This window comes from Pantherophis guttatus, chromosome 7 (assembly GCF_059756535.1).
Source record: "Pantherophis guttatus breed Tessera chromosome 7, ASM5975653v1, whole genome shotgun sequence".
NCBI classification, from domain to species: Eukaryota; Metazoa; Chordata; class Lepidosauria; order Squamata; family Colubridae; genus Pantherophis; species Pantherophis guttatus.
The window spans coordinates 37,123,142-37,146,174 of record NC_142069.1 but is presented as its reverse complement, the minus strand read 5'-3'; the positions used below and the strand labels follow the sequence as shown (position 1 = coordinate 37,146,174).

The following is a 23,033-nucleotide window of genomic DNA, read 5'->3' as shown; positions in this document are numbered from 1 at the left end:
TTTTGAATCACCGGAACGTTTAGGGAAATGTCAATATCAAAAATATTCTAACAAGTATCTCTATTAGAAAAAGTTAGAGAAGGGAGATAATAGTTAAGTGTCACATATAGGTGGTTCATCATTTCTGATATAAACCAAAATAAGAGATCTGGAACTTGAGCCATATAATTTTTCATTTGTTTGAATATCTGTACTACTAAGTGCTTTAAAAAGGTATTTGGTAGCATTCTAAGTACTTTATATCTAATGTTAAATAAGAAATTTACAGGCCAAGAACTAGAGAGTGTTAAAGTAAATAGTAACTATAGTCAAGAAAGCTGTGTTTACATTCCAGGAAACATTGCAGTTAAAGAAAAAACAAGATATAAAACTGCAGCAATAATTCATGAAGAGAAACAAGGCATTCACATAGCATATACAGAGTAAACCCATTGCAACTCTTTCAGGCATTCGGTTCTTAACTATACAGACAGTAGTTATTTAGCAGCAATGATTACACAATAAATAATGCACTGTGTTTCTCAGTCCTGCACAAAAATTGCAGCTACTGTTACATTAACAGTTGTAATCTACTGGATCTAATGGTGGAGGAGACCTTAAAATTGACTGTACAAAAATTTGTCACATTGTGACAACAAATATATATATATACATATATATATATACATATATATTAAAAAAAATAACCAGTAGGTCCAAAATAAAGAGACTGCACTGTGAGGAGGACAGTGTAGACAAACAGATTTCAAGTCCACCAAGGGAAGAATTGCCTTTAGACTAGAGTCCTTGATGGAGCTAAAACCAGCCCTGGCTTGAAACAGCACTGCTTGCCTCAGAAAAGCATGCTTTGTCTTCTGTTCTTCCCATGTCCTAGAACATAAAACATGTATTTTGTTAAGAGATTAAGGTGACATTTCAGTATACATACTGATACATATCATATCAAACAGATTTAGAAAGGAACTGGCAGTTTCTGTGAGCATTATATTTAAAGCAATCGTCTCATGGAGAGCTAGTTTGGTCTAGTGCAGGGGTGTCAAATTCACATTGTCACGGCGTCGTCATGTGACATATTGGGACATTTTTCCCCTTCGCTAAACGGGGTGTGGCTAGCGCTTGACGCATCTGGCCCATGAGCTGGGAGTTTGACAGCCCTGGTCTAGTCGTTAAGGTATCAGGCTAGAAATTGGGAGACCATGAATTCTAGTCCTGCCTTAGCCATTAAAATCAGCTGGGTGACCTTGGGCCAGTCGCTTTCTCTCTTAGCTCAACTCATCTCACAGGGAAAGTTAGATACCTAGATACACCCACATTACACCAATTCTCCACGAGTTGCACTGGCTCCCTATTGGTCTCCGGGCACAATTCAAGGTGTTGGTTATTACCTTTAAAGCCCCACATGGCTCAGGGCCAGGTTATCTTCGAGACCACCTTCTACCACATAGCTCCCAGCGACCAGTAAGATCCCACAGAGATGGTCTCCTTCGGGTCCCGTCAGCTAAACAATGCCGGCTGGCGGGCCTGCGGTGGAGGGTCTTCTCTGTGGCTGCCCCAGCTCTATGGAACCAGTTACCTCCTGAGGTCCGGACCGCCCCCACCCTATTGGCCTTCCGAAAAGCGGTGAAGACCTGGCTTTTCCAGCAGGCCTGGGGCTGTTGATCTTGCTATTGCGATCTTGTGAGATCTGGCCATGAATGGGTTTTAATGTTTTAATTTTTAAATGTTTTTATAATGGTTTTTTTTTTTAAATGCATTGTAATCCGCCCTGAGTCTCCGGAGAAAGGCGGCATATAAATTGAATAAATAAATAAATAAATAATAAAGTTGTGGGGCAAATAGGTGGAAGAAAGGGCATTGGGTATGTCCACCACCTTGAGTTACTTGTAAAAATAATAAAGGCGGGATACAAATGAGCAAAACTATGCTTAGTCATACACTGTGCTAAGTTACAGTATAGTTTGGTTCTGGTTTAGCATGATGTTTGAATTCAGCCACTATGGCTTGGAAATTTACTATATATGGTTTAATAGTATTTGTGAATCATTGTGGCTTAACAACCTGCATCTTAAACAAATCAATGCTTAGTATGAGGAATGGCTCCAACATTCACAGAATGTACAGTACTTGAATACATCAGCATATGATGCAACAGTGCCAAGCTACTTAATAGTGTTTTTTTTCATGATCCACAAGATCATTTTATAAAAATCCAGATTTTGCAAACCTCTTTAAAGAAAATCTTGTTTGAGTAATCCATGGAATTCTAATTATTTAATAGGTATTAATTGTTCTACCTCATGCCATCTTGAGAAAGAAATGCAAATATTACTTTACATACCTGTCTCTGGATAAGTGGAATTTCGAAAGCCTGGATCTTTTTGGAGTTGAATTTCTTTCAAAGTGAATATTGATACACCTGAAACAATACATGTAGTGACTTTTTTTCCCCAAATAAGTGTCTCACTTTAAAAATATATTTAGGATCGTAAGAAAACTTTATCAAACAATATTTATAGAATGCTCCAATCTGAATAATCCTGAAGGATTTACAGGAACTGCAGCAAAGAAAAAGAAAACAGCATTTTTCTTTCCTGTCATCATCCCTTCTTCCAATCCCAGCTGGACAAAAGCAGGAAGAGCTAAAAGCCCGTCTAAATTTGATTTGTACCTGATATTGAATATCAATAAATGTCTTTCAGATGAAAGATACAAGGTTAATAACTGTTAGTTTAAACACAACCTAACTCAAGTGGATAGTTTTGATTCAATGTAATATTTAGAAAGGTTCTTAATTTTCTGAGCAAGTAGGGTAAATCTCTTCAAAACCAGATGCTCAGCTCATATCAAAGGCAGAATAAACTTACTTTCTGGTAAAGTATGTATTTTAGTTCCAAGATTTCTGAAATATGCATGTTTCATAGCCTCTTCTGCCGATATTCTTTTCTTTGATTCATACTGGCAAACAAAAGGATAGAGACTATTTTAAAACACAATTGATGGATAGGTTTTATTTACTTCAAATCCCAATGTTTGGTCTTCAGTACCTGTAGCTATAGAAGAATTCAGGCAAAATGACTGGGATAAAACCTAGGGAACTGCTATCAGTAAAGGTAAATGAAAGCCTCCAACTTTTCAGTCTGGGAAGCACATTTAAAAGTTTAATAAAGATGTACTGAACATTCTATAGGGGTCAGAAGTAATAGTGGAAATAAAATTTTAGAGGTGTAACATTACCACTTTCCATTCTTTTTAATGAAAGTGTTTAAAGTGGTAAAAAGCTCAAGTAGGGCAGGAAGCTTGTGGACATTAAGGGAAGTGACAGTGGGTGCTTCTTGGAAACATAAGAAATGAACAAAACTGAAACAGATGAATTAATGGGCTGACTCCATGGCCTGTGGTACAAATACACTAAGACATATTGTTTGTTAGATTTTTGGTTTAGTATATCTCATTCAAAGACCCATTATTTAAAACTTTTGGCTTAGCACACTGGGTGAATGCAGCCTGAATTAGTTAGGTTCCACATACAAACGCAGACAAAAACTGTAGCATATTTTCTTGCCTTTATTTGTATATATGCGTGCATGTGCAAAATTATTTTTGCTGTTGACTTTCAAAATCTTTTAAGGAATTCATCATTTATGTACTTTTTCAAGGTTTTACTATATGAAATTATCAACTGAAGGAAGAAATATTTGATTGAAAGAAGAGATTTTTAACAATAAACAAAAAAGAAGCTGCAAGAGCAACATCTACATACAAGAGCAACATCTAAATAATGCTCTTTTTTGAACCATAGTTTTGTATTCTTATAATCTACCAAATAAAGAACTTGAAAAGTACTAATTGAAACTACCTGTGTAAAGAATACAAAAAACAACTTACTTGAAGAAATTTTACTATCAATTCAATCCCTTCTGAATCCAGCCTAGAAATAAACCATATTCATTGTTAATTCACACTTTCCAGATTGGATTTAATAATTGAAATAATGTGCGTGCCTTTGCATAAAAGATACTTCCAATTTCAAAATATCTTGAATGTAATTATGGATTCTACTTAACACTAATAAGGTGATATGTATACTGTTATTACTAAATGCATTGTGTTAATACTATTATTTCATTGTATTTTAACATAAAAATAAAAAAGCAATACTTTTAAATAAACTGAAGTATCATGGAATTGGCACTGAAAATATATAAAAATGTATTACACATGCTTACCACCAAAGAAAAGTAATTTATTTTGAAAATGCAAGATTGTTTAATCACTAAATGAATGTAAGTCCACGTGAACTGGAAAATAACTGTCAGTTGAATAATTGTCTAATTCAAATAATGTAAAGGAAAATGTAAAGGCAAACAGATGCCTAAACAAAATTAATCACTAGAATATGGGTTTTCAAATAAATCACAGATTAACATTACTTGCTCAGAGTCACTGATTTGAGATTTCTTTATTATGCAGCAGCTTTCTTTAGCCTTTATTTGATCTTTACTGAGTACCACACAAGGGGAATTCCACTTATGCACCAACAACATCTGTAGCTTTTTTCTTTTTCTCAACCCACTTGAACAGAACTGAAGACTATTCCAGGGAAATAATACAATATGATGGAGTGTCTAATTATTTAAAACTGGATTGCCATAACACATTTTTTATAAAACAAAACAAACTATCACAACATGCTATTCAACAAATCTAGGTATAGTTATAGTTAAAATGTAGAACTTCAACAATGTAAGATTCCTGGAGTCAATTTTCACTTTTATAGTTGATGCCCTACTTATAAAAACTATTAATTCAGATCATTAGCAGATATTATACAAATTCAATTATTCTACTATTCTTTATGCAAAGATATGAAAGCATTCTGGACAAATATCCACTAAACAATGAGAATAATAATCCATTTAGAATTAATCCCTCAACAAAAAGAGTTCCTAGTGAGGGTTTTTTTCCCCCCAGAGAGAGTACTTATAATATATGAGCAATTTGAACTTTAAATACCTTGGAGCGTGGTTGATCAAAGGTTGTGGCTTGTATTTGGGAAAATTGTAATTCCTAAACTCATCACTGGAAGTAATGCCTGGCCATGTTTCTTGTGATGGAGTTCCTGAGTTGAAAGATTAAACAAATCAACATAAGGAGTACTAATCCCATGTAGACATTAAAATAAATAAAGTAAAATTTTAAACAACAGCTTCCAAAATAGATAACTGATTTTAACAAGAATACAGACTTGAAATATCAAAATCATATCCCCCCCTTTATAAACATATAAACATTGCAATTATAGTGCAAGTCTAAATTTTTCAGAAATTCTCTTAATAAGAGCAAAATAAACTCACAGCTGTAAGCTAAACATATTTACCTAGAAGTCTGAAAATTAAGTGCAATTCATCTTCAACCGTTGACCCAGGAAAGAGAGGTCTTCCTGATGCCATTTCAAAAAATATACATCCAACTCCCCTTTAAGAGAGGAAAAGCTCAATTATTGCAAAGGAAAGTATTTAAATATATAATTTTATTGATAGGTGAGATGGCCTAGTTAACCTAATCGTGTTAAGGTAATGAGGTCATGTAACTGCCAATGAGTTAGTATCCCAATAGTACATTATTATTTTTTCCTTGGTTATGAAAAATAATGAACAAGATTTGCATTTACTTGAAATAAATTTGTCCAGTCTCACTATTGAAATGTTACATATGAAGATATTTAAAGTTCAGGGATTCAAATCAATTAAATTTTGAGATTTTACAAATAAGCAATGTTTTCTTTGCTTGCTTCCTTCCTTCTTCTTCCCCCAAAGTTTCAAGTGTGAACTAGAGAATCTCCAGTATTACTGCTTATTATTAACAAAGGTTACTTAAAGTTAAGGAGAAAAATATACAGATATGTTTAATTTGAAAGCAAGCAAGCAGGTTAATATTTGAAACTCACCACATATCAATTTGTGTGGAATATTCAGAAGATCCGAGGAGAACATCTGGAGGCCTATACCACAATGTGACAACTTCATTTGAATATGTCTTTGTAGGAACAGATTTTGCTCTAGCCAAGCCTTCAAAAATAAAGTGCAAAATGAATTTCCTTAGCCCTAGTCCATCTTTCTTCAATTTTGCATAATTCTTTTTCATAGAAATTTCACATGGTTCAGAAACTATAGCTAAGCATTTGCTTGCTGCTACAAAACAGGAGCATTTATTTTTGAGAGACCAATGATATATAGTTGACCAGAATGGCCAACTATATACCCCAGTGGTGAAATCTAAAATTTGTCACTACTGGTTCTGTGGGCGTGGCTTGCTGGAGGGGGGCTAATGTGACTGGGTGGGCATGGCCAATTTTTTTTTTAACTTTTAAAACCATTTTTTCTACCTCTTCAGCGAAGTTTTCAAAAAAGCCTCTGCCGATCAGGCAACTCAGCTTGGATCGTCAGAGGCATTTAAAAGAAAAGCGTTTTTTCTTTTAAAAGCCTTTGACGATCCCAGCTGAGCCGCGTGATCATCAGAGGCTTTTTTTTTTACTTTTAAAAGCATTTTTTGGCCGAAGAGGTTGTAGAAAAAATGCTTTTAAAAGTAAAAAAAAAGCCTCTGATGATTGTGCGGCTCAGCTGGGAATGGGGGGGGAGGGGCAGGGATTTTTGCTACCGGTTCTCTGAACCACCCGCCTCCATCGCTATTGGATCAGGCGATCCGGTCTGAACCGGGAGCATTTCACCCCTGATATACCCTCTCAGCAACTTTGATTAGAAGTAAGCATGTATAATTCATGTGTGTGCAAAAACATGCCTGTTATATCCTTCTGGTTTCTTTTTTCTACTTTAGATGTATCACTCATGTTTAGAAAATCATGCATCCATGTTATGGAATTACTACTGCTAACAAGTCTTTCTGAGAAACACTTTTGCATTTGTGATGACGCCTCTGCTAAACCTCCCCACCTATCCCAACAGCAGTCTCCAGACAACCATGCCCTTTCAACTATCCCTTTCCCCTGCAGCCTGGTGATTCAGGTAGAGATTAATGTCTTCCTGTACTGCCAGAAAGTTTGCATTCCTTTTTATGCATCTAGAAAGGGACAGTCTTTTATTAGTGCACAAAGAAAATACACCAAAATAAAGTAAAGGAGAAGAGGAAAAGAAGACATGAAGAAAAGAGAAAGACTAAAAATAAGAATGAAATCAACAAAATTAATTTTAGTTTCACATGTTTGACCATATCTAACTTCTGAAAGTGGCCCTCAGGAGAAATAAATAAAATATCCCTCGAGATGAAAACATTGTCCATCCTGGCACATATTCGTCAGTCCTACTAAGGAGGAAGCGCCTCTGGCAACTTTCTCCAATCTGGTGTCCACCTAGTGACTCTTATTGGCCATCCAATTTGGATATGAAGGGAACTGTATGCCATGTCATTTGAAAACAACTTTAGCCTATAGTACAAGAGACTTAGAGCTGCTTTGTCAAGAAACTGCACAAGATACTGTCTGCAGTATTTCTGAGTGTGAGTGGAAAGTGTTACCGCAACAGGAGTCACAATGGGTCATAAAAGGGAAGATACCCTTATACAATAAACAGTTCCTTTAAAAAGCATACAGAAAGTACCAAGTGACAAAGGTGGAATAGGCTGTGCTTTTTTAAAAAAAAATTTCTTAAACATAATGCCCAGAATGTTCCTGGGAGGCTATAAGAAGCAGAGGAATCTAATAAACTCTTTTTTGCGGTGGGTGGGGTGAGGGGAGGAAGCAGAGGGGCAAGAGGAGCCCTCTGTGTTTTGTGCTCTAAATATTCCCACTTCATCCTGCACATTGTGTGTGTTTTACCTTCCAAGAACAGTTTGATTTTCCTTATTATCTAAAAATTAATACTGGCTCTTAGACAATTAAGCAAGCATGTTTGGTCCTATAACATAAAGAGGTAGCAAATCAGAGAAGGAACATAATCCATAGTTCAAACTGAAACAGCACTGTAACATGCTTTTACAATCAGGTGAATTACGTAAGATTAGCAAAAAGCATAGAACACTAGAAATAGCTAAAGGCAAAAGCTATAAAGCATGATGAGAAGCTTTCATCATCATGAGGAATTTTTTGAGAGAAACTTCTGTTTCTGAAAGAATTAGGACAAGAACGTGCTTCTCTGATAAACAAATAAATAATTAGTGCAAAAAAATTATCAGTATATATTTGTCAGAATATTGGTAATAGTGCTAAATTCTCTTCCAAAATATTTTTTTTAGCATTTCAGACTGTATATTCATTAATGCATTAGCCCACAGGGCAAAGGCCCTTAAATCAATTGAGCAAAACTCAGCAAATGTGAATTGTGGCTATCTTGGTATGTAAACATGAATGTGAGTATCTGTGTAGAAACACACACAGACTAATATTCTTAAAATTAATGTAGGCATTGAAAGGTGTTCATAGAAGTGAAATAGAAGCAAATATTTTTCCCAGTCAAAACAATCCATCAGCTCTTTTACTAACCAAAGTCTGCTAGCTTTAATTCTCCTCTTTCATTAATTAGTAGATTTTGTGGTTTTAGGTCCCGGTGTAGTACTTTTCTTCTGTGACAATAGGCCAAACCACGCAGAATCTGGTATAAAAATAACTGATAGGGAAGAGGGGATTATTAAAAGTTTCAGGAACGATTACCAAACCAACACTAATTGAATGTCACAGCTGCCAAGATAATACAACAATATGTTTATCAATGCATAGAAGAAGAAAAAACATTTGAAAATATAAGCTATTTTCATATGCAGGTTGTAATTAGTTATTTATCTTTGTTACAGAATATAATAATTTTAAAATTTATCTATTTGGCTTGGAATGTATAACTTTCTGTCTTTGATTATCTTCCCTTACCCTGCAGACATCTGTTTAAAATGCAATAAAAGCCAAACCACAGGTTAATAAGCCTGCTGCATGATGTGACAACCATTCCTAATAATGCATTTCTATCTACGTTTAATCACATATTTCATACTTTCATAACCATGGAAAGTTTTATTTTGATGCAACCGTATTCCCTTCTCTGTTTTTCTTATGCTTCTGTACTTTGCTTTTTTATTTCTGGCTAACACCTACAGTAACAACCAGATGCTCAAAGACACTCCTTTTTCATACAGTACAGTGATTTTCTCATAAAAGAAACAGGCTCTGGCTTATTCGTATTCGTTACATAAGACATGCACACACACAATACCTCAGCATTCTGCTATATATTTTAGTGCTCAGGCATAGTTTGCAAAGTGGTTTTAGAACAAAAAGCTTCTTGCTGGGATTTGCAAACCAATTTTTAAAAGAGATCTGAAAACCATTATGTTCTCAGTGCTTTTCATGGACCTTTATTATTGTGTCATATTGGGCTACCCACCTTTCTACTCATTCTTAGCAACCTGGGATAAAATCCTAGAATCTTGCACATATCTTTTCCCCCCTCATTTTTTTGAATCAGTGTATTCATGTCTCTAATTCTAATATCTGCAGAAATACTGCATCAAAAATGGGCAAATTAAAAATAAAACAAGCCCTGTTCTGAAGTGATAATTGTTAGTAACAATTATTAATTATTTGTGCAGTGACTGGAATTATACATTTTATTTGCCTTGTTTTATTCTTGTCTTTGATCCAAGAAAAGTGCATTTCCTCCTATTTATTGGCTTCCCACTATTTGTGTTGAAGGTAAATTATAGCAAGAGATACAGGAGTGATTCACCCAGGGGTACATTAAGAAATTGCAGTACTGAGCACGGTTTTGAATAATTTCTCATGCATAAACGCAAATGTTCTACTCTCAGGTAATAATTGTCCTGCTAGACTATATATGGAAAACTGAGGCTGAAATAACATCATGTGAATAAGTCTTAGAATATCACTATCCCATTTTCCTATAACCATTTTCTAGCAACCCAGGGAACTCAATGCGACCTGTTTGTCCACTCAGCCAACACTGTCTACTCCAGGGGTGAAATCCAGCAGGTTCTGACAGGTTCTGGAGAACCGGTAGTGGAAATTTTGAGCAGGTCAGAGAACCGGCAAATACCATCTCTGGCTGGCCCCAGAGTGGGGTGGGAATGGAGGTTTTGCAATATCCTTCCCCCAGGAGTGGGGAGGGAATGGGGATTTTTGCAGTATCCTTCCCCTGGAGTGGGGTGGCAATTGCGATTCTGCAGTATCCTTCCCCTGCCATGTCCACCAAGCCACGCCCGCCAAGCCACACCACACCATGCCCACCAAGCCACACCCACAGAACTGATAGTAAAAAATTTTGGATTTCACCACTGGTCTACTCTGATACTCACTCAGCCAATACTGTCTACTGTCTAGAACTTAAAGCAAAGGGAAGTCTTTTTCATCATCTATTTCCTGTTCTTTTTCATAACTGAAAATACCATCTAAATACCTGCCACACTGACCAGAGGAAGAGAACCAACTGAAAGCATTAAAGAGCTTTTGCAGAGCTTGCCAATTTATCCATAATGTTAAAGGCTTCCAAATGATTTATATACTAGGAATACTTATGAGTTGCATTTGTCACAGAACAGATTTTTTTCATCTATTTATCTTTCAATATATATAGTTATAAAACTTTAGTTGTCCTGTCACATTGCTCTTGAAATTTTCTCTAGAAATGGTATTTTATTCTCTTTTTATAAAGGATTTTTAAAAGATGTTTGTTGCCTCTTCCATGTCTGGATAAACCTACCCATACCAGAAAGTTAAAGATTTACATTTGGAATCTATCAATATGTCTATCTGATATAAATCAACAGTATTTCAAAGAAAAGTTACTATATTTTCCCCACCCCAACCCTGCTCCCATTCACATCAAAAAAAGACCCTACAGGGTTAAAGCTGGAGACAAGAACAGTTGGATGGTTGTATAAGCCAAATCTGATGATGTTCTAGTACATTATGCTGTCAACCACATTTATTCTGTCAGCTGTTGTTTATTGAGCACACTACTCTTACTTGAAAGAAAGTGTACCAATATAAAAAAAGTCTATTGGAAGGCAAGAGCCAATTTATAAAATCAAATTCCTTATATATTTATTGCAATGAGTCAGGTTCTCATAGTCAATACTTAAATACATTTTAATAATGAAATTCATTTTCTAAAGAAAAAAATATTTAGAAAAATGTATGAACATGGATAGCATTTGTATTCAGGAAAAATTCAAATGGAAAATTAGAGATTAAGACTCACCTTTACATTATGCACACTCATAATGTTCCCACAGTCATCCATATATTGCTTTAGGTCTTTGTCCTGACAAAATAAAAATAATTTGCATTAAAGATAAGAAGGCATTTTATTATTTATTGTTAATTATTTACTTTGGTCTATATCTTACCTCTAATTCAGGACAAATGGAAGTAACATATATTAAACGTATGTTAAAAGCTAGCCTTAAAGTGTTTATTTCTTTAAAATTCTAAATTAGCTTTTTTAAAAGGGTCATTGAAGTAGTTACAATGCTGATCAAGATTAAGAAATTAGTACAGCAACTTTTGATTAATTCATTGTTTCATTAGCAGAGACAGATGACTAACAAAAATGTTTCAGCTGACAGACCTATTTCTAATTTTAATCAGTATTTGAGAAAAAAAGGTTTTTGCCTTAAGCAATAAAACTCAAAAAACATCTCCATGTACATTTATGGTCTGAACATTTTGCTCACATTGAACATAATTAAGTGGATTTTTAAAAAAATAATCCAAGGAGACCAAGAGATACTACATGTCTTATACTAATCAGCTAGTGAAAAACATTTTTCCAGGTACCACTGTGAGTTCCTAGAAAACAATTAAAATTATGGCATCAAAAGACTACAAAAATTACCCTCCCAGATAACTATTACATTATTATTATTTTGCTTCTTACCATATTTCTATCTCTACAGCTTTATATGATTAAGCTAAACGCTTGAGAGAATTTTTTAAAAACTTACCAGATACTCAAATACAAGAGTTAATGATTTGTCTGTGTGGACAATATCATGTAATGTAACAATATTTGCATGTTTTAGATCTTTTAGCAATGACACTGAAAAAAAAGAACAGAATAAACTGTCAAATACAAAAATGAATTAAACTGTACCTTTTCAGGTAATCCTCAATTTACGATCACAATTGAGCCCAACATTTCCATTGCTAAACATGACAATTGTTAAGTGAGTTTTGCCCCATTTTACAACCTTTATTGCCATAGTTGTTAAGTGAATCACAGCCGTTGTTACATTAGTAACATGGTGGTTAAGTGAATCTGGCTTCCTCATTGACTTTACTTGTCATGTGATCACATGATTCTGGGACACTGCAATAGCCATAAATACATGTCAGTTGCTGTGTGTCTGAACATTGAACATGTGATCACAGGAATGTTGCAAAGGCTGTAAATTTGAAAAGAAATGATCATCAGTCACTTTTTTAAGTGCCATTGTAACTTCCAATGGTCACTAAACGATTGGTTATAAATCCAGGATTACCTAGGTTATTGGGTGGCAAATGTGTAGTATTAATTTAATTATATTTCATTAATTTGATAAGTCTTCATAAGTAATTAGGAAGAAGTGCTTCAGATCTCATGTGAGCACACAGCTTTATACTATTCATTAAAACAGTGTTTTGTATACCTTAGAAAATATGCTGCTGCTTTAAAAATTATTTTATCTAATCATTATTAAAGCAAAAGGATCTTTTTCAGGTTTGGGTGAAATCTGAAAAATCATGTGGCTGCTTTAATTAATAGCAGAGAGATACTCTTCTTATACTAGGTCGAAAGCAGGGGTGTCAAACTCAATTTCATTGAGGATCGTATCAGGGTTGTGTTTGATCTCAGGGGGCCGAGGTGGGCGTTGCTGGGGTAGGCATGGCCAGGTGGGTGGGGCCAGGGAGGGCAAGGCCAGCTAGATGTCACTTGTGTCGGGGGCACCTGTGGTGACCAAGTGCTGATTTCCCTCAGACCCTCCCTCACTCTCATTATTATCTCCTTCCTTCCTTCTCTTCTTTTTCCTTCCCTCTTCATTTTCCTTTCTTCTTCCTTCCCCTCTATCTTTATTTTTCCTTCCTTGCTCTCTTCCATCTTCCCATCTTTGTCTTCCCTCTTTCCCTTTCACCTTTCCTGTCCCTTCTTGCATGCTCAAATGCAAAAGGGGAAACATTTCTCCTTTTGTTTTGTTTTGCTTTTAGTTTGTTCTGCCAGCGAAAATGGAGCCTAGGAGGCCACATGTGGCCCTCCTGAGGTACATTTTCACTGGCAGAGGCACCGCGAACCAGTCCTTTGCTATTTCCAGGGCGGTCCCGCAGGCCAGAAGGCCCCTAGGCCTTGAGTTTGACATCCCTGGTCTAAAGCACAGTTTTGAAGCACATACACTGCTTTGTAGTTTGGTTTAGGAACTTCACATACAGGAAAAAAAAATTCTGACTGAAATCAACTACAGCTGCAATTAGCAATTTGGCCTAAATTGATCTAATCTTTTCAGTGCAATTACACAGAATTTGTATTCTTTTGTGCTCAAAACATATCCATGAGAGGTCTGATCATCATCATCAAAATAGCTCAGATTCAGTTACATGCCCTGAGTTGATCAAAAGCATACATAAAAAGCAGCAAGTTATTTTGATGATGAAAAGAAGGAAATACAATTTCTGAAGTAAATTATGGGCAAGTAACCACTTCATTTAAGAAAAACTGAGAAATGAAATGAGCTCTGTGCTGACTCTATGAGACTGAAATCAGTGGCATCGGCAGAATTTCACTGCTTTTGTCAGCTCCATCCCTTTTGCAACATATATAACAGGGGTGTCAAACTGGCAGCCTGTAGGCCGGATGCGTCACATGCAGGCCACGCCCATCCCGGCTCCACAAAGGCAAAAAATGTCACGATACATCACATGATGTGATCGAGTTTGACACCCATGATATATAAAAAGGGGACAGAACACATACTATAATACCTTTGCTTTCATGAAACTGGTCCCGTGTCCCCCTCCCCCATAGGTATTGCTAATTAAAAACAACCCATTTTTCAGCAACCCAAATGCAATGAATTTGGAATGGCCCAAATGATGAAATATTAACTTTCTGGAATCTTAACATGTTACTTCAAAATATTTTACAGTTCTATTCTTCAAGTAAGCAATAAAACTGCAACATTTTCCATAAAAAACCTTACATTTCTGTGTTATTATTCAAACTTTATGCATATCCTAAATGTCATATAAGATAATTAAGACATTTCCTCCACCAAAAGAGTTGAATAAGAACGTAGTTTTCTGCCATTTATCTTAAATTTCATTAGAGATACTCCATTCTGTTACTTTAAACCTTACAATTCAAAATATTCTTTTGTTTTGTTTTGTTTTATTTAATTCTAAAGCATTTTGCTTTGGTCATATGTTGGAGAAATAAGAAGCTTATTTCAAATTGGCAAAAATAATCAGTGCTTAATTTTCTGATACTAGAAGATAAACAAAATGGCAAAAATTCCCAAGCCTAGGCACTGAATATGTTAATTGCCCCATTTCCTGGACATACTGCTAACTGGCCAAATACTTTGCTTTTGTTTATGTTAAATTGGATGCTTTTAATATTTTTTTGTTGGTCTTACTCAGTGGTGGGTTGCTACCGGTTTGCCCCGGATCAGGCGCACCAGTAGCGGCGGTGGGAGGCTCTGCCCCCGGGATGCTTCTGTACGTGTGCACAAGCAAACCGGTAGCAAACTAAATTGAAACCCACTGCTGGTCTTACTGTTTTTAAATGTGTTTAAAATTTTTAACCATAATATATTTTGTGAATTGTAAGCTGCCTGGAGTCATTGACTGAGAAGGAGGGAGGGAGGGAGGGAGGGAGGGAGGGAGGGAAGAAGGAAGGAAGGAAGGAAGGAAGGAAGGAAGGAAGGAAGGAAGGAAGGAAGGAAGGAAAGAAGGAAAGAAGGAAAGAAGGAAGGGAGGGAGGAAGGATGGAAGGAAAGAAGGGAGGGAGGGGGGAGGGAGGGGTTATAAGCAACAGGCTTTAAGCTTACATTTCCCCTATGTCCTAATTTGTTTCACTCTGTGGAGAAGCAAAAAATGCGTAAAGCACTTTCCACACTGGTGTTTCTGAAGTAGAAACTATGCATATCAGGCCTATTAAACCTGTTTTTTCACATTAGATAGAATTATGTAATTGTAATTTCTGCTCATGTTTTTCTCCAAATTAAAAAGTGTTACTTACCTTCTCTAATAGCTGTGCATGGTGCACCCTCTTCATGCTCTAATCTGATTTCTTTTAAAGCTACTAGATTTTCAGTCAGTTTACTTCTTCCTTTATATACTGTTGCATATGTACCCTGAATAGCAAATGAAGAATGTACATGAAATCTGATTTATAAATTAAAGGGAAAAAATTAGAACTTTATTAGCTCAGAATCAGATACATACTAATTACTATATATTGGTTGAAAGAACCCAATCTCAAGGATGGTGTCATTGAAAGCATAGCCATTTATGCCCGATTCATAACAATCTCAATAGCTTCACCACTGCCAAACAATTTAGGGCCTTCTCACAAGATAGGAAAGTGTGTCTACCCATTCATATTATTAATCCATCTAGCTTAGTACTTTGTATTACCATGAGTATGTGCAAACTGCAGTTCTCGAAAGCGAATGTTGTGGATTACTCTGGATCATTCTGTTTCTCCTCTGGACCATGCTAATCTATCCATTCCAAGGGTGGATCAGCAGTTTACCAGAAGTTAATTAATAATCTGGAACATGTTTATGCTGCACTGGACATGATAGTTCAAACAGGATTGCTTTAGAACTGCCCTATGTCTGTAATACCATTTGAAGGATTACATTTTGGAAAACCACTGGATTACCCATGGAACAGAGGGAGTGGTATTACCCTAGAAGAGTAACTGAAGGTAAAGTTTCCAGAACAATATCTTTTGTACATTTCTACAAAGTACTGTACACAGGAACAACCTTCTCACTTTAAAGATAAATTAGGTGGGAGAAAAACTCTCTTCCTATCAGCTGAATATTATATCCATGTATACAGTACTTAATCATATACTGATGATGGTGTTAACTATCATGCACTGATGATGTCATTGCCCTTTATTGTCATTTAAAACATAATTTATACTAATTTTATTTATTGTTAGTTTAAAAAAGCAGACATACCTCACCAAGCTTTTCCAATTTAACATATGTTTCCATTTTTCCAAATCCAATTTCAGACTATAATAAAAACAAGGAAAAAAATACAATGAATATAATTCATACAAAAATCAGATTGCCTTCTTGAAGAATGTGTAACATTACATTATATTCATAAGCACACCTAAAGCCATATTCCCTGAGCCATATTCATAACATTTGCATAGATAAGAGAGCTAGAAAATCACTTAGATACATGAACTTTGCTTAAACTAAATCTTTAGTAGTATTGTTTCCTTTGCCCATGTCAGTCTCTATTCACCATAGAGCTTTATAATAGAATAATGTGTGCTGTCTTAAAATGTTATTACTATCTCTATTAGGGCATATCATTATTGTTTACATATGATTAAGAAACTATTACTCTGCAAAACATAGGAGGCATAGAAAGTGTATTAAAAAATAACAGTCTTTTCATTTTCAAGGATTTAGTGCGCTTCAGTCTGATTATTTATAGAAGGCCTGTTGAGAATGGACTAGAAGACACAACACTCTTCCCATGGAAGTCCATTCAGCTCAATCTCTTTTGCATTCCATAAACAGCTAAACTTAACAAAGAGCCGTAGTTGATAGGGTATCTATCAGAGGAATTTTGGATATATTTTTGTTTATACTGGCTTTTATTACTCATTTACTTTTTTGTTTATGTTTTTCTATTAACTACTTGTACGCCAGCAATATAAATACTGTCAAATAAAGTACATTTCTCTTGTTGTGTTTCATATTAATTAGCTATGGTAATTAAGTGCTGTTCACTAGGGCAGTAGTGAATAAATATTGCCACTTGGTGGGTACATTTAGAAGTCTGAGAACTTGACATGGGAATATTTTCTAAATGGCTAACTCAGGGGAATGCCTATTTGCAATATGATTCACATGGGGAATTTGGTGAATGATAACATCCCCATTTATCAGAATACAAATGAATGAGCAGGTTCTCAGGTACATTTTCAAGTGACTTGGGGCGCTCTCCACCACTGTTATCCTACTTTCTGGGCACAGGTAACTTCTATAGAAAAGCTTTTAAATTTTTTTTTTTATTAACCCAGAATGTCTCTGAGATTTACATTGGAACAAGAGGTACTCGTGGAAGAAACATTTGTGCTTAAATGTATGCATTGAAGCAGCATGTCAGTTTCCCATTGTTGCTGCAGTAATTTTTAAGATTAAAAATCTTTCAAAAAAATTGAAATTAGGCTGTATGGGGAGTCTAATCAGGACAAAGGAGGCGTTCAGAGCACACCCACAGGGGCTGTGCTCCTGACCTTTTATTAGGAAATCAGTTGCACTGAACCCAGTGGGACTTATTTCAAAGTTTAAAAAGACAGTGCAGATGTTAAAAGTGATAACCAGCATCTTGAACTGCACCTGGAAAGCAACTGGAAACCAATGCAGCAGTGGTGTTTCTCGGGTTAACCGTGGGACACTCAAAACTGCATGTGCCACTGCATTCTAAACCAGTAGAAGGTCCTCTATGGATTTAAAAGACAAGCCTTTTGTGGTAGAGAATGGATTGTTGTCGTTGAGTGAAGCTGTCACATGGTGCTTCACTTAATTACGCTTTGTTCAACGACCGTGATGCTGTGCCCAATTATGGTCATTCCATCTATAGAATTTCTTGCTGCTGGGCTGGAAAAACATATAATCAGTAAAGGAGGGCTGTGTGTGGCACTTCAGATTTGAAAGAGAAAAGATGCTTTACTTGAAAAACACTTATATATCAGAGTTTGTCTTCAAGGAGCAAGGAACTCCTCAGGGTAGACAGCGTTATGGATGGCTCTACTTTGAAGACAGAGAACCAGAATCAGATCCAGAAAGACTGACAGATAACAAGCAACCTGCTCCAGTACCAACAGACAGACTGCTGTCTGAGTAGGCAGAGGAGGTTGGACAGGCCAGTAATTGGCAGATACATCTACTGTCACTCTCTGAAGATGAAGGTGTGAAATTACTGCCCCCTTCCAAAGCATGAGCCCAGTGGGCTGCAAAGAGTAGCACAAAGGCACTTTGTAAGACTGCTCAAGTGGAAGGAATTCCATCCCACTAAATGAAACTACACCAGGGCTTTTTCTATTAAAACGGAGTAGCAAGCACAAGCTCTCCAACTGAGGACAACTGCTTGTTAATGCTCACTCAGTATACCTTGACTCGTGAACCTTGCAACTCTGATTTTGAACTCAGATTGGCTGACAATTCTGCTACAAGCTCTGATCTTTGGACTCCACCTGACTATTCTCCTACGTGCCACTTTGAATTTCAACTCTGGTCCGGAAGGTAACTTGTTTCTATAAGGCAAGAAGGTGTGTTTGCAAGTTTCATTTAGTAAACAGAGATTAAAAAAAACAAACACATCTCTTTGTGTAGTTGAGTGCATGCTTAACCTGGGAGAGGCCACTGAGACTGCCCTACACAACTGTGGACTGATCTTTGGAAAAGATACATATTTCAAGGTACCCCTTTCCCCTTGAAACTGAACAAGCCTTTAATTAGATAAATTAATAATAGCTCTTTAGAACAAAGCCCTGGGGTGATGGGCAAATCTTTGGAAGACCCAAGGGATCAGGTTGAATATCTTATAGTCAGCAAATACCTAAAAGTGAAAACATGATGAAACAATATTAAATAATGTTTAAAACCAGTTTCTCTGTATTAATACATGGAGAATTTCAAAATCTATATAAACTTTTTTTTCCTATTTATTTAAATAGAGATTATTCTACCTTTACTCACGATGCTAAAACCTAGAGATCGTCTATAGGTATGAATACTCATTCAGAGGCCATTCAAAGTTTTGATGGAACTGAACAAAAGGGAATTTATGACCAGTACTCAGAGTTCCAGCTGTCACAGCATCCCGGGATCATATAATTGATCCAGGGATGAATCCGAGCATTTGGTGCCTGGCTCGTGATTACAATACTGTAGCAAGACAAAGTCATGTGATTGTGATTTCTGATATTCGCTGCCAGCTTCCCACAAGCAAATTAATGGAGAAGCCAGCGGGTAGTTGGAAGTTACTATTGCTGCTTTTTTGCCCACCCACACTCTGTAGCACCTGAATGTGTGCACCTGAATGCCCACCCACACTCTGTAGCACCACCTCTGAATGTGGTTCCCTTCACTCCCTTTGCAGCATCTGTGCTCCTTAGCACTGCTCACGGTTACCAGTGCCTCCCTGCAGCACCTGAACTCCAGAACACCGCACAACCCTCATTTGCCTGTTGCTCTCACCGCCGGCTTGCTTGCTTGGGACTTCTGTCTCTTCCAATTTAATGAACTGCAGATTCCTGAGTTACGATAACAACCAGAACTGCAGGGTTGCCATTTCTGGAGCCATGGAGCGCAGTGGTTTGAATGTAGTATTGCAGGCTAACTCTGCCCAAAGCCAGGAGCCCAAAGCCAATATTGACTCAGCCTTCCATCCTTTCGAGGTCGGTAAAATGAGGACCCAGATTGTTGAGGGCAATGTGCTGGCTTTTGTAAACTGCTTAGAGTGTACTAAAAAGCACTATGGAGCGGTATGTAAGTCTAAGTGTTACTCTTGATAAGCAATGTGGTCACATGATATCATGCTTTATGACATCTCTTAGCAATAAAAACTGTGGTCTCAATTGCTGTTTAATGCCTGTATTTTATAAACATGGTTTATTATCCACTGTCTTGTTATTATACTTAACCAATGTGAGATCCCATCCTCGCATTTGTCTTTCTGTTTTTTAAACAAATTTTGTAAGTATAATGGAGAAATCAGTTGGATTCACACTTTATAATAATAAAGTGTTTATATATAATAAACATAATTTATGTTTATTGTCTAGTTGATAGAGGATCTAAATTACTAGTTTGTAAATCATGAATTAAAGCTTAGTATTAGGGGGAATCTAGACATTAAGCCTTATTTAAGACAATATTAATACACCATTTAATTAAATGTATTATATCATACTACAGCTGCAAGTGCTGTAAGACACTTATCTTTTTGCTGTAATGTATCTAAATATCTGTGCTGCAATAAAAGTATGAAGGATATAGTAAAGTTATTTATTGCAGGTAAAAGAGCTTACCAATGATGCTCTACGAGATCGTCGACTCATTGGTTGATCAAATGGTGGACTATTTATTTGCAACTTTTCAAGATATCCATCAGGTATCCTAATGTCTGCAGGTAGTGACAAGCGTTTATTCAAGTCCTGGAGAAGTAAACCAACACTAGTAAGAGGACATACATATTTTCAAAAATTGTTTCCATATAAAATAAAAATGTCAATAAGTACTCAGTGATGTAGGCATAATCTGTTACTGGTTAAGAACACATAAATGAAGCAAACAGGCTGTTTCTATGGAAAGACACAATTGCAATGCTTCATCTGAGGTTAACAAATCTTTACTTCTCAAAATAGCAAAAGAGAATTTTACTTTCTTTAATGGAAAGAAAGGCTTTCTTTAATCTTGTCAGTATCTGATTTACAAATACTTTCTAAGGGCTGCTATTTAATGATTGCCCAGATTTTTGCAGACTAAATCTGGCAATGCTACCTTAATACCCTTCATGCGTAGTGAAATTCAGAGTTCTTCATAAAATTTGGATCTGGGATACACAGATGTTATTTCTTGATGGTCATAAAGGTATCATTGCAGGATGTTCCTGGTCCAATGCCTTTTATATCTGACTGATGGTGATTTTGCAAGTACCGGTGGTGTTCAAGTGATGTTCCAGTTATTTTGGGATTGTACCCAAAGAATCCTCTTGGCACTATATTCTTTCTTTTGCCACAATCCTTCTCAATGATAGCATCACCTGGCATAGCAATTTCAATGAACCAGATTTTCTTCTTTTCAATAATTGTTATATGAGGTCTGTTATGAACAACATGCCTGTATGTTTGGATCTTTAAAGTCCCATAATACCTTTAACCTGCTCATTTTCCAAAATATCTCAACTTGACAGTTTAGTGGTTGCATTCAAATCCAAACCTCTGGCAAAATTTCCAATGAATATTTCTAGCAACTCGATCATAATGCTGCTTCAATTTGTGAAATTTTGCTGTAGTCACTGATCAAGTGGTCAATTGTTTCATCCTTTTTATAACAAAGGCAATATTTGCTGTTGTTTGTTACATGTTGAGTTTTTGCCTTCATGGAACAAAGCTTGTTTTTGGCAAAGCTTGTTTCTTAAGCCACTAAAACAAAGTTTTCAGTTTCTTTCTTTAACACTCCTGAACTTAAACAACTCCAGTTGTGATTTTATTAGCTTTTCCTTCCATATCCTTTAAGTATCTTTTACTTATATCCTTCAAAACCACATCTTTTATGAAATTTTATATAACTGTAAAATCTCATAACTTCACTAAATTGAAAGTTAGTAGGGAGGGGCTAGGTCATTGTACAATGGTACCTGAGACCTGAAAATACCTTCTTGGCAATTGTTCATATTTATGACAGTTGCAGTGTCCTGGCGTCATGTGATCATCTTTTGCAACCTTCTGACAAGCAAGTCAATGGGAAAGCCAGATTCACTTAAGCACCACGTTACTAACGTAATAACTGCAGTGGTTCAGTTAACAACTGTGGCAAGAAAGGTTGTAGAATGGGGCAAAATTCACTTAACAAATATCTCAGCAACATAAATTTTGGGCTCAATTGTGGTTGTACGTCAAGGACTACATGTAAATGTACATTGAGTCAGAGGTTCCCAAGACTTGGCCAATCAAGCAATCAGAAATGGTTCACCTCAGAAAAACATGTCTGTCCAAGTCAGAGACTAAAAGCTGGGAAGCAACAGGAAGAGGCGGAGCTTAACAGTTTGCAGACTCAGTCCTATCGAATAACAGACAGAGTTAACCCATTCCTGGCTACTGGTCCCACCTTTATGGAGAAACAACTGCTCTAGTGAAAATTGATTTCCAAGTGTTCTGTGCTATACTTTAACCATGTGCTGAAAATTATTTTTTAAAACCCAAATGCTCAGACTACATGCTATAACAGGGGTTCCCTGGGCCACGGTCCACTATGTATTCGGAATTGGATTGCATGAGCAGTGGGTGGTGTGCACGCGTGAGCTTGATTTGTACAACTAGCAGGGCCAGTGTGTATCCACACATGCATGCACGCCCATCGCTCACACAAGTTGAGCTGTGTGAGTGCCATCCCAGTTCCCCTGTTCCCACTCCCCCACCGGGTCAAATCACACTGTGTTGGGGAGCACTGTGCTATAAGACAGAGTTAAGACTCCTATTTTTCTCTTGTATGAAAGAATCATAGGACTCTCACCAGTGAGTTTTTACAATTTATGCTATTGTTTAATTCACAATAGACAATTTTATGAGATGAAAATATTTACATTAATAGTAAAAAGTTAATTGTGTTCAAATAAAATTGTGCTCAAATAAAAAATAATTCTAAATGTAAAAACTGTTCAGTTCTAAAAGTAAATGTAAGTCAATTTTGAAATATGAATCATGGTAAATCATTTCCTGGTTTATTATATCACTAAGATCAAGTCATGACAAGAGTACACTCAGCTAATGGAAATGAATAATACTTGCACAAAGTCAGTTATTCTACTGCAAATAATGACTCTAGGTAATTACTACGACATTTTAATTATCCTGTGTTGTTCAATGTCCTTACAAAATATAGGTAAATGAGTTGGGGAGGAGTCTTGCACTGCAAAAACAGCTATCTCACACAATTTACATGACAATGGTTTCCTGCCTTTGTTGGTCTTTCAAATTTTCAGTACCTTTCAAAGATGGTGATGTTATACTGACCTTCTTCAAATGTGCTTTTCTGTATTGTTCACAATGATAATT

At 36.2% G+C, this 23,033-nt stretch overlaps 1 protein-coding gene across 2 annotated transcripts in view; it reads right to left on the bottom strand.

Annotated features, from left to right (window-relative positions):
• Positions 1–698: 698 nt before the first annotated feature.
• CDK17 (cyclin dependent kinase 17) overlaps positions 699–23,033 on the bottom strand; it is a 79,560-nt gene continuing 57,225 nt past the window's right edge. For both annotated transcript variants that reach the window (XM_034403169.3, XM_034403170.3), the window contains exons 5-17: positions 20,286–20,411; positions 16,186–16,242; positions 15,231–15,345; positions 11,965–12,059; positions 11,220–11,282; positions 8,495–8,618; positions 5,948–6,068; positions 5,378–5,475; positions 5,014–5,119; positions 3,886–3,928; positions 2,865–2,955; positions 2,339–2,416; positions 699–870 (exon numbers count right to left, since the gene is read on the bottom strand). In XM_034403169.3, coding sequence (XP_034259060.1) covers positions 833–870; positions 2,339–2,416; positions 2,865–2,955; positions 3,886–3,928; positions 5,014–5,119; positions 5,378–5,475; positions 5,948–6,068; positions 8,495–8,618; positions 11,220–11,282; positions 11,965–12,059; positions 15,231–15,345; positions 16,186–16,242; positions 20,286–20,411 — 1,155 coding nt within the window. In that variant the 3' untranslated portion in view covers positions 699–832. The remainder of the gene's footprint in view (positions 871–2,338; positions 2,417–2,864; positions 2,956–3,885; positions 3,929–5,013; positions 5,120–5,377; positions 5,476–5,947; positions 6,069–8,494; positions 8,619–11,219; positions 11,283–11,964; positions 12,060–15,230; positions 15,346–16,185; positions 16,243–20,285; positions 20,412–23,033) is intronic.